The 18,327-nt window shown below is 44.2% G+C and overlaps 1 protein-coding gene across 1 annotated transcript; it reads left to right on the forward strand.

Annotated features, from left to right (window-relative positions):
* The first annotated feature begins 426 nt into the window (after positions 1–426).
* On the forward strand, positions 427–18,152 carry sec31a (SEC31 homolog A, COPII coat complex component). Its single transcript, XM_030341767.1, is given in 30 exon segments — positions 427–631; positions 1,485–1,568; positions 1,753–1,876; positions 2,085–2,283; positions 2,401–2,496; positions 3,085–3,225; positions 3,592–3,734; positions 3,840–3,939; positions 4,111–4,272; positions 4,601–4,759; positions 5,978–6,199; positions 6,409–6,483; positions 6,577–6,609; positions 7,532–7,957; positions 8,082–8,331; positions 8,816–8,994; positions 9,323–9,449; positions 9,878–10,005; positions 10,007–10,024; positions 10,574–10,753; positions 11,090–11,177; positions 11,221–11,381; positions 12,203–12,301; positions 13,226–13,343; positions 13,936–14,277; positions 14,905–14,963; positions 15,064–15,309; positions 15,755–15,874; positions 15,978–16,049; positions 16,399–18,152. Coding segments are annotated over 29 exon segments (4,326 nt in total). The 5' UTR covers positions 427–631; positions 1,485–1,489; the 3' UTR covers positions 16,579–18,152.
* Positions 18,153–18,327: the final 175 nt, after the last annotated feature.

Genomic DNA, 18,327 nt, shown 5'->3' on the forward strand with positions numbered 1-18,327 from the left:
GAACCAAGGTGTCGAATTGGACATTTTACCATCCTAGTTACTTCATACTGTTATTGAAGAATTTAGAAGGCCCTGATGTAGTGTTCTCTTTAACGGTTTAGATTATGAAGACATGTACTTGATGATTCAATAAATATCTTTAATTGACCTGTGAGTTGTGCCCTTTTTCTTTTGCATCCGTAGTTTATTAACCTAAAAGCTGTTTTACTTGTCTGGTTATTTTCCACAAACCCTCTAAAAGTCACCCAATAGCACTTGAGTCCTTTGGTAATTTCAAAACATTTTGCAAATCTGCAAGCAATCGCAACAAATGCAGAGATATAAAAATGTAAAGTGCATTCGGCAATAGACCTGCATGCATCTCAAGAGCCCGTTATGTTCCGGCCCCGGCGTGTTATGGCAACGTCTACGTTTACCGGAAGCCGTCGTCCGACGGCGGGAGGAGCCTCGCAGTGCCACGTTGATGGTCACCGCTGGAGACGTGGAATCTCGTCCTGTACTCTGGGCCAGCGCACACAAGTACGAAGCTGCAGACGCGAAGGAACATTTAAGATTGACTTGTTTTTGTACATAGTCAAGTTGTATTCTTGCGTGCATGTACAAATCTAGCATAAGATCAACGTTTAGGAAGGTAAGTGGATACTCGGTTGTGTTGGGGATATGCGAGGGACTCACTTGAAATGTTAAATCTCCTCGTATACTAGTTAGCCGGCTAGGTATTGTATGTTTCAGCGTAATAAACATTAAACTGCAGGTTACAAACATAATGGATTAAATGCAATGACGCTGCTGAGCCCTTGAGGTTTAAGTCCTGGAAGTGCTGTCCTCGTAGTGTCCTAGAATCAATGGTGTGTTCTTTCTCCATGAGTTCTGTCGCTATCAGCTGTTAGCTGCTTTAAAGCTAATGTGTTATTATGCAAATGTAGGAATTCACGTTATCTATTAATTGGATAGATTTTCATAAATCCATTCACACACATGTCCATCGATTAATGCACGATTCGTCAATGGCTTTAAAAGGCTTAATCCTTTATAACATTTAACACTTAAAACTGATTAATAGTAATTACAATTCAATCAATGCACAGCGAAGAGAGATGTGTTCAGTTCTTATCGATCCCATACAGCATTACAACCGTATAATCATTAAAGAAAATCTCGACCATAGGTGCTTAATCCACACTTACTTTAAACACTGTACATGTGATGCAACCTCTCAAACGCAAGACCCTGTTACGATGACTTGTATTATTCTTGCAAACTATATCCCCATAAAAGTTCACAATACCTATAATATGGTTATGTATTGATCTATCAGCATACGGTCTGTTTCGACAAATTTCCTTGTGTTTTTTTTGTCGGGTTTTCTTTGGAGATTAATATAGGACTAAGTAATTTGAAGTTGATGTATTGCAGTGTTATACTCTATATATTCAATCTTTCCTTCGGTAAATGTATATTCTTTCTGGTCTGTTATTTTTTAGTCAGGATGAAACTGAAGGAGATCAATCGTACAGCCATCCAGAGCTGGAGTCCCTCACAGCAACATCCGATCTACCTGGCAACAGGTAGAAGCACACTCCCCAGACATGAAACGATTAGAAAGTTGCTTCAGACAAGACCAATATGGCGGAGGGCTCAAGTGAATCCCACTCAAATCTTCACGTTTCTCTTCTTGTTTATCAAACAGAGAGAAAGTGGACCTTTTATAGCGTCTTTCTTCAAAACTTCCTTGTGGTCATTTTTCTCCAGGGACCTCCGCACAGCAGCTGGATGCCTCCTTCAGCACCAATGCCTGCCTGGAGATCTTTGAGTTGGACTTGGCCGATACGTCTCTGGACATGAAGTCTTGTGGCACCTTCTCGTCCTCTCACAGGTAGGCAGGCAGGCCACGGACATTCAGGGTGGAAACCATACCCTACTGTATTGTTGAACAGCGTAACCACCTCATTAACCCTGCTAACTTCTACATTGTGTCAGCCAACAACATGATGTACAGCCTCAATGATAATTCAATCAGTACGAAAACATAATTTATTAATAAATGTATTGCTCTATCATTTCTCACACTGTCGCCCCCAAAGATTTCACAAACTGGTGTGGAGCCCCCATGGGATGGACGGGGCCGGTCACCCAAACGGGGTCCTGATCGCCGGTGGGGAGAACGGCGATGTCATCCTCTACGACCCGGCCAAAATAATGGCTGGTGACGACGACGTCATCATTACTCAGAGCGACAAGCACACAGGGCCAGTGAGGGCCCTCGATGTCAACCCCTTCCAAGTACGTCCGACACGGCCCTATGTGAACGTGTTCACTCATGTCACACTGATGTTGCTCACCATGTCTCTGAATTGTACCATTTGAGTCTGAATGTGTTTTGATTATTTTTGTGCGCAGGCAAACCTGGTGGCGTCCGCAGGCAATGAGTCTGAAATCTACATTTGGGACCTGAATAACTTTGGCTCCCCGATGACACCCGGACCTAAAACTCAGGTACACGTCGAAATGTATGGTTAAGATTAGTTAATATGGGTCTGTGGTTGATATGTGAATTGTGACACAAAGCAAACTTCGTCAGTGTGAAGAAAAACATTTGTTATTAGAGAAACACTACACATTCCAATGCTAAGCAGGCACAGGCAAGCTAACTTTAAAGGAAAACACTAACTTAAATAGAACCTTATTTCACCCTTTATTAGTACAGTCTGGGAAAGGTAAACCTATCTTCCAGTAACATGTCAGTTGAGGCTAACGTCATAACCAGTTCATTTGAATGGTTTGGGTCACTTCTGTAATGTTGTCTTTTGAAACCACTTAAAGAAATTCATCAAATCAAGTTATGTGCGAATTTTTGTGGTTATTGCGGCATAAGCTTCAGGTGAACAAACATATTGTACAAATTATAATGGAATGTACCTAGTGTCTGCCCTCTCTTTCTCACACGCCCACACACACACACACACACACAAAGACATAGACACACAGTCTCACACTCTCTCACACAAACACACAGACGCTGAATTCTGCAGAATGTTGTTGTATGCGTCTAACCGGTTCGGTGTACTGCACTTGCCGCCGTAGCCTCTGGAGGACATCAGCTGCGTGGCGTGGAACCGTCAGGTGCAGCACATCCTGGCCTCGGCCAGTCCCAGCGGCCGCGCCTCCGTCTGGGACCTCCGCAAGAACGACCTCATCATTAAAGTCAGCGACCACAGCAACAGGGTACGCTTGTTTATATTCAAGATCCTCTTATGAAAATGGTAATGGCATCACTGAGTTGGTGTAATTACTTCATTGATAGATTTGATCCTACCATCTATGTGTCCGTCTGTCTCTCTGTCACAACTACCTCTATTAGTGAGTGTATTTGTTATAAAACCACTACTATGCATTTCATAGCTTATTCCTTCATCTTTGTCAGCATAATAGCTTGTAGGAGGTTTCCTACCAATAGAAGCTTATAATCATACCAATCATACCATATCTTCTAACAACTAACTACTACCACATGTATGGGACGTATGTGGTGGGCTCTATCACAGCTTATGCTACTTCTCCATGTCTGAGACGGATACGTTATGTTTTCAGATGCACTGTTCTGGGCTGGCCTGGAACCCAGAGGTGGCCACGCAGCTGGTCCTGTCGTCAGAAGACGACCGCATGCCCGTCATCCAAATGTGGGACCTCCGCTTCGCCACGTCCCCGCTGAAGATCTTGGAGAACCACACCAGGTAGGCTCTCCTCACCTTCATCACCGGTCTGAGGCCTTCCCCCTGGTAGTCTCAATCCCTATGAATGTGGAGTGGATAGGATTGAACCGGGGTGTGTGTTTTCAGGGGTGTCCTAGCCATGGACTGGAGCTTGGCGGACCCTGAGCTGCTCCTGAGCTGTGGGAAGGACAACAGGATTCTCTGCTGGAATCCAAACACTGCAGAGGTAAACGCCTCCAACTTTGGCTTTCGCTTTATTCTTACTGTACCTTATCTCGAGGCAGATTCAAAGCTTTAAAGAAAACAATACGCTGAAGATGTAATCAATTTTGTAACTAGACAACATTGTGTAACAACAACTAATAACTAACGTGAATCTACATACTGATCTGCTCAGGTTTTGTACGAGCTGCCCACCAGCACTCAGTGGTGCTTCGACATCAAGTGGTGTCCCAGGAACCCGGCAGTGCTGTCAGCCGCAGCCTTCGACGGCAACATCGGCATCTATTCCATCATGGGAGGCAGCAGCCAGGCTCAGAACCAGAGGCAAGCGGACCAAGTAAGGCAACCATCCCATTAAATAGTACACTACAACGTCATATGTTGAGGAGCTCATTTGCAACGTATACATATATATTTATTCTTTTGTTTTATTTTTTACTTCTTCTTTAAGTACTCACTGTCGACCAAAACTTCAGTGCGAAATCACTAAACATGATTGATGAAAACTGACAGTTGGCTTCAGGGCCTGTGTAAGGTTGTCGTCTGGTGGACTATGAAACCGTCGTATAACGTAAATCAGGCCCTTAAATCTGATAACACAGGCACCTAATTCAATTTTGTGACGCTGACTCTGTTGTCGCTGCGTGTGTCGCTGTGCGTCACAGATCACCAACTCCTTCGGGAACATGGACCCGTTTGGAACCGGACAGGCTCTGCCCCCGCTGCAGATGCCCCAAGCCCCCTGCCCCGCCCCCCCTGCCATGGTCAACCCCCTGAAGAAGCCCCCCAAGTGGATACGCAGACCCGTCGGAGCCTCGTTCGCCGTGAGTAATACAACTGTCAACAGTGTCAACTTAAGTTCAGCCATTTAGACACTTTTAGGGCCATATGAAATCCGTTTTATTTTTTTCCAAATTCCGTTTTATTTTTTTCCAAATTCCGTTTTTTCCGTTTTAATTTTCATTAATTCCGTTTTTACACTTAAAATCATCAGAACGAGTGTCAAATAAGCGCAAACGAATACAATTTAATCAGATAGAAGACTACATTTATTAAAACATCACAACATTGCACTGTTTTTAGTGCTTCAAATAAAAACATGACATAAATATTAAAGTGCTTATAAACTCTTTTTTTATAAACTCAAATTGTTGTTTGAAGGGGCGTGCCCTGGCTACGGCGTTCATTGTTTTTCATATGGATTTTGGACTTCAAGTGGTCATCGCACGTATCTTTGCGTTTCCAATCGATAGTATGTTGACATATATTACAAAACAACTGAGTGATAGAAGTGTTTTGGATATTGTTCGGTTCTGAATTTGGGGTTAGAACCGAATTACGGGCACTTCAACTTCTTCTTCGGCTTCTTGTTAGGAGCGGGACCTATTGTTTGCGTGGTGGACCGGGGATTTTTTTTTAACATTGTTGTGCGAGTGACTGCTAAACATTCAGTGACGTTAATGTCACCTGTGTTGTTTCCCTTTTCCCTCGAAACTGAATTTCACCAAAATAATGGCGAATTCCGCTGCATTCCGCTGCATATTGTAAATGTGACGTCTGATGTGCCTTGTCCCTGTTGCATGTTATATGTGCTGAAGAACAGGAACCTGCTGGAAATCAGTTATTTTACTAAGACAGGCCCGTTTTAAATTGTAACTTTGTTACTTTTAATACTTTCCTGCTTAATAAAATAATTAAAAAAAAAAAAAAAAAAAATATCTGTTGATTCCGTTTTTATTGTCCAATTCCGTGATTCCGTCCGCGTTTTCGTTATCGCGGATTGCATAGGGCCCTACACTTTGATCCAAAGCCGGGTAACTGACGCTCAGAAAAATTGAAGGATGCTTCAAAACTGGAGTAACCTTCAAGTAGGCTCATGGTAACACTTTGTCGTTTTCCTTTTGTGCAAGATGGCAGAAACATCACACCTCCAACTAGGTGCATTCTAAATTCAACGTGAGCGCTAGTAACAACAACAACAGTATCTGAAGAGCCAATTGTGCGATACCGTCCTTCACACAGATCTCTCTTCTCTGTTGCAGTTTGGCGGCAAGCTCGTGACCCTGGACAACGCACCATCGAACCCGCAGCAGCCCGCCAAGCACGTGGTGCACGTGAGCCAGGTCGTCACGGAGACGGCCTTCCTGGAGCGCTCCGACCTTCTGCAGGCCACGCTGAGCAACGGGAACTTTGTGGACTTCTGCCAGGAGAAGATCGCCGCCGCGCAGGATGGCTTCGAGAGGACTGTCTGGTCCTTCCTCAAGGTACCGCACTTCTAGTGGCCGAGAAACCTGCTACCTCACGTAGTATCTATATTAAGAATATAATAAGATATTGAGAAAATAGAACTTTAGTAATAGCTGCGTATACTACATTTGTACGACTTATTTGGTTAATAGATGTTTTTTCTGTGTATGTTTTTCCGGTTGTTTTATTATTTTTAATGAGTGAGAACATCTTCTTGTGATTTCAGGTTAATTTTGACAGTGATGTCCGTGGACAATATCTTGATCTACTGGGGTACAAAAAGGAGGAGCTAGCTCTAAAGGTATTGAAAAAACACTTGAAGTTTAAGATGTTTGTGTCCGGGTTTAATTGCATTGAGTAATGTTGTTAAAACTTATTTTTATTTAATTCGCAGATTTCCACTGCCCTGAAGGAAATGGCTGAAAAGGTAGAAAGTTAAAGGATATTACATTTATTTATTTATATATAAAACCTGCCAAGCTGTACCATATATTCATACCAAAAACTATCTGCGCAACAGTTTCTACAGAGAAGCTAAGTTTTAGCCAACACTAGATTGCGTCAGGAGAATTTATAGTTCCGTTATATTGTTGAGGCTTATTGATGTTTATAAATGACTCTACCTTAATATTTGCCTGCTACTACTCGTCCAGTAATCAGGGAAGTGCAATTTCAAAATAGGGGGGTTTAAATGTATTTCCTGTTCAAAACTGCTCTCACTTCACCATATTGTACAAGTAGACCAAACACACTTCAAAGGCCCTCTCATACCAATAATAAACGTAAAAGCTTTCCTAAACATCAAATTCATTCTTTACGGTCCTCACAGAGGAAGTCTGTTTTCGGTTAGAGCCGTAGATTGTTTGAAATGGTTAGAACTCATGACACGAAAAACCAACCAAAAGGAGACAGTGTGGTGAGCAAGCACTCAGGACATAATTCAGCACAACCTTCAGGTTCGAGAATACGTTGCTTTTAAGACCGTCACTAGGCGGCAACGGGGTAGAGCGGAAAGTATGGCAGTGGTGGTGGTTTTTAATTTAGCTATCGTGTGTCAGAGCCTCGAAGTAAATATCCCATTGAATTAACTCTCCATTTTCAAACCTCTTTTTTCTCTTTTTTTTTTCTCAAAAAAATGCAGCCATAGGGCAATAGGGGAACTATGATTCTTGTTGCCATGTTGTTCTTACATGTTGCTATTATGTGCTGCTGTGATGACCTTAACGAATTGTAACTGTCACGTATGGTCGCGTGCTGAAATGTGCATTGTTGTTGCTCCAGTTACGTGTATGGTTCAGTTTTCCTTTCACTAACTAACATACATGTCTTCTTTCTCCTTCTATCTGTAGCCAGAGACGGTGGTGAGGGCCCCTGCCACTCTCCAGCCCACGGTGGCCCTCGAGCCGACCGAGGCCCCTGAAGACCTCCAGCCTACGACGGCCCCTGATGCCTTCCAGCCTGTGGCGGCCCCTGCTGTCAGCAGCTTCATGCCCCCCCCTGCTGACATCTCTCCAGAGGCGGTGTTTGACCTCATCTCGGCAGCAAACCTCCAGCCGGCCGACGAGCCGGCCCCCGCCCTCCTTCCCGAAGAGCCGGCCCCCGCCCCCCTTCCCGAGGATGAGTTTGACCTGGACCTGGACGCTGATAGCCCCGTAGACCTGGGCCTGGGGGAGGAGCTGGACCAGGAGCTCGAGGAGGGGGAGGATGTGGATTTGGGGGATGAGGAGGATTTCAATTTGGAGGAAGAGGAGGAGGAGGAGATACTACTACAGGAGGTAGGCTGGTTGACATGGTGGTGTTATGCTATTCTGATAACGATTGGATTGTATTAAGAGAATAGGGATGTTTCTCGGCAAACAATGAATCCTTATTTATTAAACCCCCACCCTTTTCTTCCAGGATGTGGGTCTACCAGAAGATGTGCCTGCTGAGCCAGCAGACCAGACCCCTGTGACGTTGGAGGACTCTGCTGTAGTCCCTGAAATCGTCCCTGATATAGTCCCAGATATTGCTGCCCCTCCTGCTGCTGATGATACTGCTGCTCCTGCTGCTCCTGTTGCTGCTCCTGCTGCTGCTGCTCCTGCTCCTGCTCCTGCTCCTACTCCTGCTGCTGTGGCCCAGGGAGGCGTCCACCTCGCTGTTAGCCAAGGTAATCACACGTTTTGTTCATTTATTCGATCAGAATGTGCACAGAAATAGGCTGACACTGACAGACAGTCAGACAGGAAATTCTAGGTTTTGTTAGAGAATTAATTGAATTAGAACTCTTATTCAAAAGGTCCTCAACTGAACTATAAGTCCAACAGTATGGTGTTGTAAGATGGTGCTTCATTGACACAGGAAATTATCTCTTGATCATGTCTTAACAGTTTTGATGTATCATATGATGGTTATTAAATATATTTGACATACGTTTGGTTTTCTTTATGAATAGATATTTAATGCATTAGGTCAAGGGAGTGACGAGGGAGTTTGACCTCCAGCCAAAACGTACCTAACTGTCAAGAATTATATTTTTCAAAAATAATTGAAGTCACTTTTTTAAAGGCTGCTGCTTAGTAGTAGCGTTTAACATTGTCAGCACTGAAAAGCAAGACTAGTACTTAACAGCACCAATTGGTGTCTTTATCTAGACGTGGACGGGCTGATCACCCAGGCACTGCTGACTGGAGACTTTGAGGGGGCTGTGGACCTCTGTATCCTCGACAACCGCATGGCCGACAGTATCATCCTGGCCATCGCTGGCGGCTCGGAGCTCCTGGAGAAAACACAGAAGAAGTATTTCTCCAAAACGCACACCAAACTTACCAAGGTTAGTAAACAGCTTAACGCAACTCATTTCCTCCATCAACAGGGTTTTTTCTGTTTACAACTATATCTTTTTATAACTGGTGTGTGGGATATGCAAACATTTGCAGTGCATTATCATATATTGTTGCATAACCATAATCTTTATGGTATTTAGTATTTTGTGTTCTTTTATATATTTCTGTTTTTTATATAGATCTTCAGTTGCATTATAATATCATGCATGAAGTATGCATTTAAAGTATGCATTTATCATGCATGAAGGATGCATGAAGTATGCATTTATCGATCCCTCAGTAAATCTTTCGATAACTGACACTTTGTGCCGGCAGTTGATCAGTGCGGTGGTGATGAAGGACTGGACGGACATCCTGACGTCATGTGACCTGGCCAACTGGAAGGAGCCTCTGGCTGCCGTCATGACCTACGCCCGGCCAGACGAGTTCTCCGCCTTCTGTGGTCAGTACACCTGGGAGACGCCGGATAAGGAGCGTGTTCATGCATTCATTCTTTAGGGGTTGGATGGAGCAGGGTTTTTTTTTGTTAGCTGTAAGGTTCTGGGTTTGATGCCCAATTTCCACAGCCAACCTGTAGACATCTACCTTCAGCATGACGCCTTTACCCTCCCTCCCCCTAATTAAAATATACATTATTAAATAGTACTTTAGCTTTTAGCTTTGTTTCAGTCTGCACCTGTCTGTATTTATTTATTTACCCTTGACTCAACTGCTACTCAAATGTCATCCCTTCTAATACTTTTAGTAAGCACCTAGTTACTTTTTTTGTTTATATCCCCAATCAACATGCTTTTTAGCCTACTAGTCTCTCGTCTATGAAGTATAAAAGTCAATAGATGCCCATAAACATGGTACTTTTATTTTGAAAAGACCTTCTGGGTGGACGCCTGGAGGTGTCCCAGGACGCCGTGCTCCAGGCGCAGGCGTCCCTGTGCTACATCTGTGCTGGTAACGTGGAGAAGGTGGTGTCGTGTTGGACCCGGGCTCAGGCAGGGTACTCTCCCCCTCTCCCTCCAGGTACGTCCTCACCTTCCCTCGCCCCCCCACATGTCATTCTATTTCCCCTTCAGGCTCATTATCTCACTGTTTGATTACTGTTGAATACTCTGTTCAACAGTTTTATTGTATCGCTGCGTTGGTTGGCGTCCGTCTGTCTTTATGTGTTGTGCGATGTGTTCCTGGCTGGAAACCAATGTCCCCATGAGGCCCAAAGCACACACAGTGTGAATGTCATAGCATCACCCCAAAACACAGCCGTGTGATTAAGGCTAAATAAATTCAAGACATCTTGAATTTATGGTTAAATCCATCAAACTTTTTATTGCTTTTCATCGAGAATTCCAGAAAAGAGTGGCTAACGAGATAACAAGAATAAATATGTTTAACTCGAGGCAATTGTGTTTGATTGGCCCTTAATCCCGGTCACAGCCTCAGAGGGCTTGGCTGTCCACTCCTCCCTAACATTAAGTATAAATCACCATGAAAAGAGAGGTGTGATTAAAGCTGAGGAAACATCCAGAGCCCACCGGTGGTGACCCACCGGCCGTGCCCCCCCCCCCCCTCCAGGACCTGGTGGAGAAGGTGGTGGTGCTGCGGCGGGCCGTGGAGCAGGCCCGGCGGGGCGGCGCCGCCCCCACCGCCAGCAGCGTCCTGCTGGAGGAGATGATGGGCCAGTACGCCGGCCTGCTGGCCTCCCAGGGCAGCCTGGCCACCGCCCTGGCCTACCTGTCGGGGAGCACCAACCAGGTGGGTCCCGCCCGCCGCCCGGAGGTTCAACCGAGGGGCCTGGCTCAGGGTTGTTGGCGCTCTCGTTGTGTGATTGTAAAGTGGTGTTTGGGATCAAAAGTGTCAGATTAGTGACGCATTCAAATCAAATATAATAAATATCATATTCGTATTTGATAAGTACCGGTAAGTGAAAATAAAAATGTTGAAAAACATTTGTTCGTAAAAATAGATCGAATAAAACATGGGGAAACCATCTCTAATAAATAATCAATGTTATTGATAACACTATTATAATCCATCCAACTTTAATGTATTAATGTCCTTTAACATCGCCTTCATTTCCTCTGTATCCAGCAGCTCCACAAGCGTCTAACTCAGGCATTGGGCCAACCACAACAACAACCACAACAAAAACCACAACCACAACAACAACAACAGCAACCACAACAGCAGCAGCAACAACAACAACAACAACAACAACAACAAGCCATTCCGGCCCGGCAGAACCCCTATGCGGCGGCGGCGGCCGGCCCCAGGCCCCTTGTACAACCCGGGCCCGCCCTCCATGGGGCCCTCCCAGCCGGCCCCGGGGCCCGCGGCGCCCCAGCCTACCTCCACTCCACCTCAACCACAGTATTATCAACCGGTACGAACTCCCCCCGCCCACTTCTTCAACGGCCCCCTGTTTTACCAATCAGCCATTACAAGCCGTCTCAAACGCGAGCCGTTTGTGACGTCATAAGTGGGGTGTATGCAGATTTGACAAACTCCCCCTTGTTATGTCACAAACTGGTAAGATTGTGACAAAGCTGGTAACAGCTTGTGGTGGTAAAGTAGGGGCCCGTTTTTATTCATTAATATGCCGCTGTATGTTGTGTCATATTGCTATTGTAGTGCATCACAATCATTGGTGTCGATCCTCATTGCCATACGATCACATTGTGGGGTAAACGTGTTGCTTTTGGTCTCCAGGGGATAAGATGGTCTTCTGCCGCTATTACTCAAGAAATGGTATCACTCGAGCCCATCTTCATACATACTAATGATGCCCGCAACATTCGTCCAACCAGCACAGTTCCCTGCCTTAAGGTCCAAGGACACAGTGCCTTCATTATGGACCAGGCTAAGAGCGCAATATAATCCAGAGTCCGTTGGCTTTTCTGTAGAGTAAAAACAATACGAAGAAAAAATGGACACTTTACCATTTTAATAAATGGTATATGCAATAAGAAGAAAAAAGTGCTTTAAGTTACATGATTTCCAAAGGCACATGAACCGATAAACACTAGGATGGGAACGGTACTTTGACAGGATTCCTCATGCCAACGTATCCCTGGCCAAGCAGATGAGTCGCCCTGCTGCAGGCGCGGCCCAGTGGGGTGGTGTGGCCCAGCGATGGCCTTCACTCTCTTCTTCCCAAGGGGGTGTGGCCATCATGTGTGGTCTGGTGTGTCTCTGTGTGTTCAGGTGAGGGCTGCCTCCACTGTTACATCGTGGAGTAACCAAACCCCCACAGCCCTCCCCAGTATCCCCCCCGTTCAGCTAGCCAGTGGTCCCGACCAGCAGGTACACTGTCACCCCCCCCCCCTCACGGTCCTTCCTCCACGCATGTGCTACTCCTGCTACTACCGCAATACAAAATCCAACCTCCTGTCACTGAAACAACACGGCATGCCCAAGCTATTGTCTTACTGCAGATTGAGAAATGTTGAGCCCTTTAACCACTCCGGGGAGTGCATTTATTTATATTATTTTGATTTGGTTGATTGTTTCCTGTGCTTGAATATTACTATTATTATTTTGATTTTTTTAATGAATGCTTGTTATTGTGGTAGTTATCCCCAGTCTGTTTCTATGGAGCCCACCAGTAAATGCTGTGTCAGACCTTCCTCAATCAGTCACTGCCATGCTTCACTCCAATGCATCCTTACATTCTGCATGATTCATGTGCAACCATGCTAACCACCGACCGCAAAGGATTAACCTCGTCCAACATCTGTTCACTCCAACGACATCCCTCCTGTTGACCTGCACTGTAGATCTACACCTCCCACTGTTGGCTGTGTCACAGAGAATTGTGAGCTCCTTAATGTTGACTTTTGCCTCTTAATGGGGGGCAGGATCGTCGGGAGGTTGGGGTGTTTGACCCCCTAACGAACTGTTGTGGTTTCAAAGCCCAATGTCTGCAGGCATCCCTGAGCAAGATACCCCTAGCCTCCACTTGCTCATTAACAACATAACGTATCTTTGGATGAAAAGCATCTGCTGCGTAACAAATACGAAATAGGAAAATGAAATGCATCGTCTTTTTATCCACAGTAGAGCCACAGTAGACCTCACTGGGGAACGGGATTCACCCAGCGATATAACCAGTAAACACGACCTGCCTTCACCGCCGGCAGCCCCCAGGTCAACCTGCCCCACAAGGCTCCTAATGTGAGTGATTGGGTTTCATGGATCACATGGCCTCTCTCTCTCTGTGCCCCGCAGAACGAACCTCTGCCTCCTCCCAACCCCACGCACGGGATGCCCGCCCCGGGCCCAGCGGCTGCCGGCGGCCCCCCGCCCTCCTCCGCTCCAGGGTACATGTACGCCCAACAGTACCAGCGTAAGTCTCCATTCATGTCATCCGTCCGTTCCACCCCGGCGACACAACATGTTGGTGCAGTGGTAATGTGAAGGGAAGGTTTGATTGGGTTTAAGGGGATATTTATTATTCTTAGACCGCCTTCTAGCTTTGTAGTGTTGTGAGGCAAGTGTTATGAACCAAGTATTAGTTAAAAGTCATGTTGAATACAACGCAACCATCACGAGGTACCTCCCACAATGTCAAGAAACCTTTTATTTTCCTTTTCCTAAAAATGCTTTCTATTTTAAGACTAAAATTATTTCATCCTAGCATATCATTTTATCAATAGCAGGCGTTCAATAGAGTTTTGAACTCCTGCTAGAAATTACTTTTCACTTTTCACTTCCGAGCATGTATTCCGTTTTTATAGCATGATGATCTTGCAATGTTATAAAGCATGGCACTGCATGGTGTCAATAATTAATGTCCCAGATAGCATGATGCATGTATAGCATAGTAGCATGTTGCATGTCTAGCATGCGAGCGCCTAGCTCGATAGTCCAACGGCCTCTATCGGCCCTGTGTGTGTCCTCCTACTAACTGCATCTGTCCTCGCCTCGTGTCACCGTAGCCCAGGTCAGCCACTATGGAGCGCCAGGGACCGGGCCCAACTATCAGCCGTTCCAGTACCCTGCAGCTTCTCTAGCTGCCCCCCCCTCCCCCACCTCCTTACCTCCGGCCCCTGGCTTCCGCTCTCAGTATATGCAGCCGGGCCCCGGGCCCTCTCCCGTATACCAGCCTCTGTCGTGCTCTCCTCCGTACAACGCACCCTACTTTCCGACTGCGCCTACCTCTTCCTCCGCCTCTTCGTCTCCTACCTATGCACCCGGTCCTCTGGCCCACGGAACGCCGTTCCAACATGGCGGGCCTGGATCGCCTGTCTCATACATGCAATCACCGTTTGGAGGACCAGGTACACACAGGCTGACCGCTGGTCTCTAGCACGACACCTGAACCCCCCCCCCCCCCCCCCCCCATTCGTCTAGTGGTCTGCCACGGCTCTCCAAGCGCAGATCTGAAAGTTCAGACACTGGGGACTAAGCCAGTGGTTTGATATTGGCCCCATGGTTGAGAACAGAGAAATAACAGAGTCAACAAAAATCAATACATTTAAATTGATTTGACCATTTGTGCAAAACCGCAATCAGTTAAATCAATCCATTGCATTCCTGCAGTATTTTTAAGTGGACATGTAGAATAATGTCATTGAAGGTAAGAGGTTATATCAAGAGATGTTTTTGGAAATGATCTTTTAGAACTATGTCTACAATAAAACAGATTTTCTGCAGGTCCTGATTTAACAACAGATCAATGAAAATAGCTTCACTAACATAGGATGTACCATATTTATTCTCATTTATAATTGTAATTCATTTTTTACTCAAAAACATTGTCATTATATTTATTTACACGTTAAAAATCTACAAAAAAAATTGAATTACCCCCATCAATAAAATAACAATTATTTTACTTAGAATTGCATTATTTCAAAACAGACCCCCATAGGAAATAAATAATCTTTGGCGTTCTGTTGTTGTAGGACCTCAGAACGGCTGGAACGACCCTCCTGCTCTTAACAGAGCAGGAACAAAGAAGAAGGTAGGTTCCCTGAATGGTGCAGCCAGTGAAAGTCAAGGCAATGCTCTGATCATGAACCAATCGAAACACAGTGTCTGTCATCCTCCTTCTTCACCAGCAGGGCCTTGAGAACTACACTCCACCTGCCCCCATCACCGCCCCCATCATGGGCCCCCCCGGCAGCGACCCCCAGGCCCAGCCCATGTCCCCCGTATCTCTGCAGGGATCCATGGACCCGGGCCAAGGGGCCTTCCAGGGCCCCTTCTCAGGCAGGCAGCAGCTCCCTCCCTCTTCTGGTGGTCACCCTGCCATGCCTCAAACCAGCGTGGAAGGTCCGCCTGGAGCTCCGACGGGGGACCACATACAGGTATACTCCCCCTCCAGCCTGGGAACCAGACGAATCCGCAAGCTTTATTCTGCTCTGGCGTATTACGTTTTTATTCCTTAAGTATTCGGTTTGTTCTACTTGTAATGGTCATTACCTTATTGCATTAACTAGGTTTTTCATCATATTTGTATAACTTGATATTATGACAGTGGCGCTTTCAGGGAGTGCTTGGAAGACTATGAACATGATTTAAACATTGCTTTAAATGTTTTAACACTTTTATTATTGTCTCGTCTTTCTGCCCAAAATTTAAGTTTAAACTAAACTTTTATTCTTGATGATATCCATGCTGCACATTTTGATTGCGGTGATTTTATTCTTGCTATAAATTGTCTTTGAGTACTTAAAAGAGAGCTATACAATAAAGAATATATGGTTATCATTAATATTAATTTGAATCCTTTGCCATGATCTCATCCCACAGCCTATGCAGTCCATCCCCGCGGAGAAGATCTTGAAGAAGCCCATCCCAGAGGAGCATGTGGTGCTCAAGACCACCTTCGAGGGAGTGATCCAGAAGTGCTTGGCTGTTGCTAGTGACCCTGTGAGTCTTTAATATGAATGAATGATATTGACACGAACCATGACATGTATTCAATATCTTCTTTTAGACCACAGAATTAAGTATAATTTGAACGATTTCCCAGCAAACCAAGAGGAAACTTGATGACGCCAGCAAGCGCTTGGAAGCCCTGTATGACAAACTCAGAGAGCAGTCGGTGAGAATAAGATCCTCATTGTTCAACTGTCATATTTTGTCTTGCCTTGTGACCAGATGTAAATATGAATCTTGTCTATATTAATATAATTCATTGCTAGAACTTTGGAACCAGCTAGAATCAGTTACTTGCTAGCTAAGCAGAATCAATTTCAAGTCAAATAATCCGATGATTGCTACCTTTGCAGAATCAGTTGAAGATGAATAGTTGGCAAATTCCCAATTTAACAGAATAATTTGATTGGTTTTGGAAAATAGGCTCATGCTGGTTTTGCAGAATCTGTTGAAGTGGATGAATCATTGTCAACTTGAATCGCACTCCCTTCCCGTCCCCACCCCTCCCTCCACAGCTCTCCCCAGCCATTGTAGGAGGTCTGCACAACATAGCAAGGAGCATAGAGTCGAGGGCCTACACGGACGGCCTCAACATCCACACCCACATAGTTAGCAGCAGCAACTTCAGCGAGACGTCTGCCTTCATGCCGGTCCTCAAGGTGGTGCTGACACAAGCCAACAAACTCGGAGTCTAAGAATTATAACCAAAACGGAGATGAAAGTCTCCTGCAGATAGATTAAGAGTAATCGGTTAGGTGTTACCATGAATTTATACAGGAATTATTTTAGGTTCACCTAAGCTTAAGGGAGCTTGACATGAAAATGATTAATTTCAATCATTACTGTTTTTTTCTGTGTGCCAATTGTTCCTTTTATTGCCTCACTTACAAAGTTAGGTGAGAAAAAGGGTTTGACCAATACAAGCCATACTCATTGGGTCTTTACAACCCTCGGTAGTGGGGTACCCCCTGGTGCTCCATGCTGAACCATGAACAATAAGGGCTACTCTGCAACCAGCCACACACTAACGCTTGCTATCACTGCACAAATTAAATGACTTTAATATAATTTATCGTTTTATTTGAAGTGAATTGAATAAAAGAATAATGTTATGGAGCAATCCAATCAAAAATAAATTCAGAGTTTTAAAGTTTGGCCAGTTACATTGGATAAGAGATATTATACTTGGCTGGATTTTTCCTTGCACAGGAAGATAATAAATGACAAGAGATTATTGTTCATTGATTTGCTGAAATGAAAGGGAATTTGTTTGTGTATGAAAGAGATCAAGGATAATGATGAATAATGAATCTGGATTTCTTGGCATTGATAAACTCATAACTAGAGATCGGTTATCTGTGCATCTTGCACATATGTCCCATGTCTAGGTAATACTCCTTTTAAAAAAAGAATATAGATACCAATTGGATTTAAAATTTGATGTGTAATTGCAGAAAGACCATTCTTTTTGTAAAATTGGATATCAATGTTTCTGTTTTGTTTTTGTTTGTATTACTAGGCCAGAGATTTGTTGATGCATTTTTATATCAATTTGAAAGTCTTCTGGAAATATGTACAGTTTGGGAAACTAATGCTGTTTAAAGAGCCCCATTTCAACACAATAAAAGATCATTACTAGATGCTAAGTTGTAAAAGACACATTATCGCTTAAACATCTCTGGTTGAAAGTATGGTTTAAATGGCATGTATGTCAATGAGGAGTGTTAATGTGGTAGTGGTAGTGAAGGTCTGACAAATCATATTAACTTAAGGGTCGACCCCTTATTTATAAAATGTATAAGGTTTATACGGTTTACCTGAGTTTAATCAGGTCTGTTGATTGTGAGGGACATAACCTCACGTCTATTGCGTTCACTGCCTTACTAATTTGCTTTTATTTCATGGCTTTAATTCTACCTGCATTATTTTATAACCAGTAGGTCTATAATGAATACAGATTATTGGACCAACTTATTTCCAACCTGGGTAATGTAAATGCATAGCAATATATGCTCTAGTGTTAATCTTAATTCTTTCTTGATTTTTTATCTCATTTTAGCATATTGTCTCTTCTCAAAGAGGTTAATTAAAAAATGTAGACACATTTGTGGTTAATGCGCCAATGTAATCATCCCCAGTGGAAAGAATTAGGATCCCAGTTCCATATTTAAAATACATGACCAAATTTCACATTTCCAGTGTGAAGGAAATGGAATTGTTGTTTGGAATTTACTACATTCAATATTTTCAATAAATTGTATTTATTTAACATATGGCTTCTTGTGCGATGCCTTTTTCTAGGTAGCTTTTTTTTTTTTAAATGAATGTAGGGCAGTTTTGTCAATTGCTGAGGGCAATTGGTAAAAAACATACTTATTTGAATCGATTGAATATTGAATGGAATATTCCTTACTTTTAATACAATTTTCTCCCATTGAAAAATA

This window comes from Gadus morhua, chromosome 19 (genome assembly GCF_902167405.1).
Source record: "Gadus morhua chromosome 19, gadMor3.0, whole genome shotgun sequence".
NCBI classification, from domain to species: Eukaryota; Metazoa; Chordata; class Actinopteri; order Gadiformes; family Gadidae; genus Gadus; species Gadus morhua.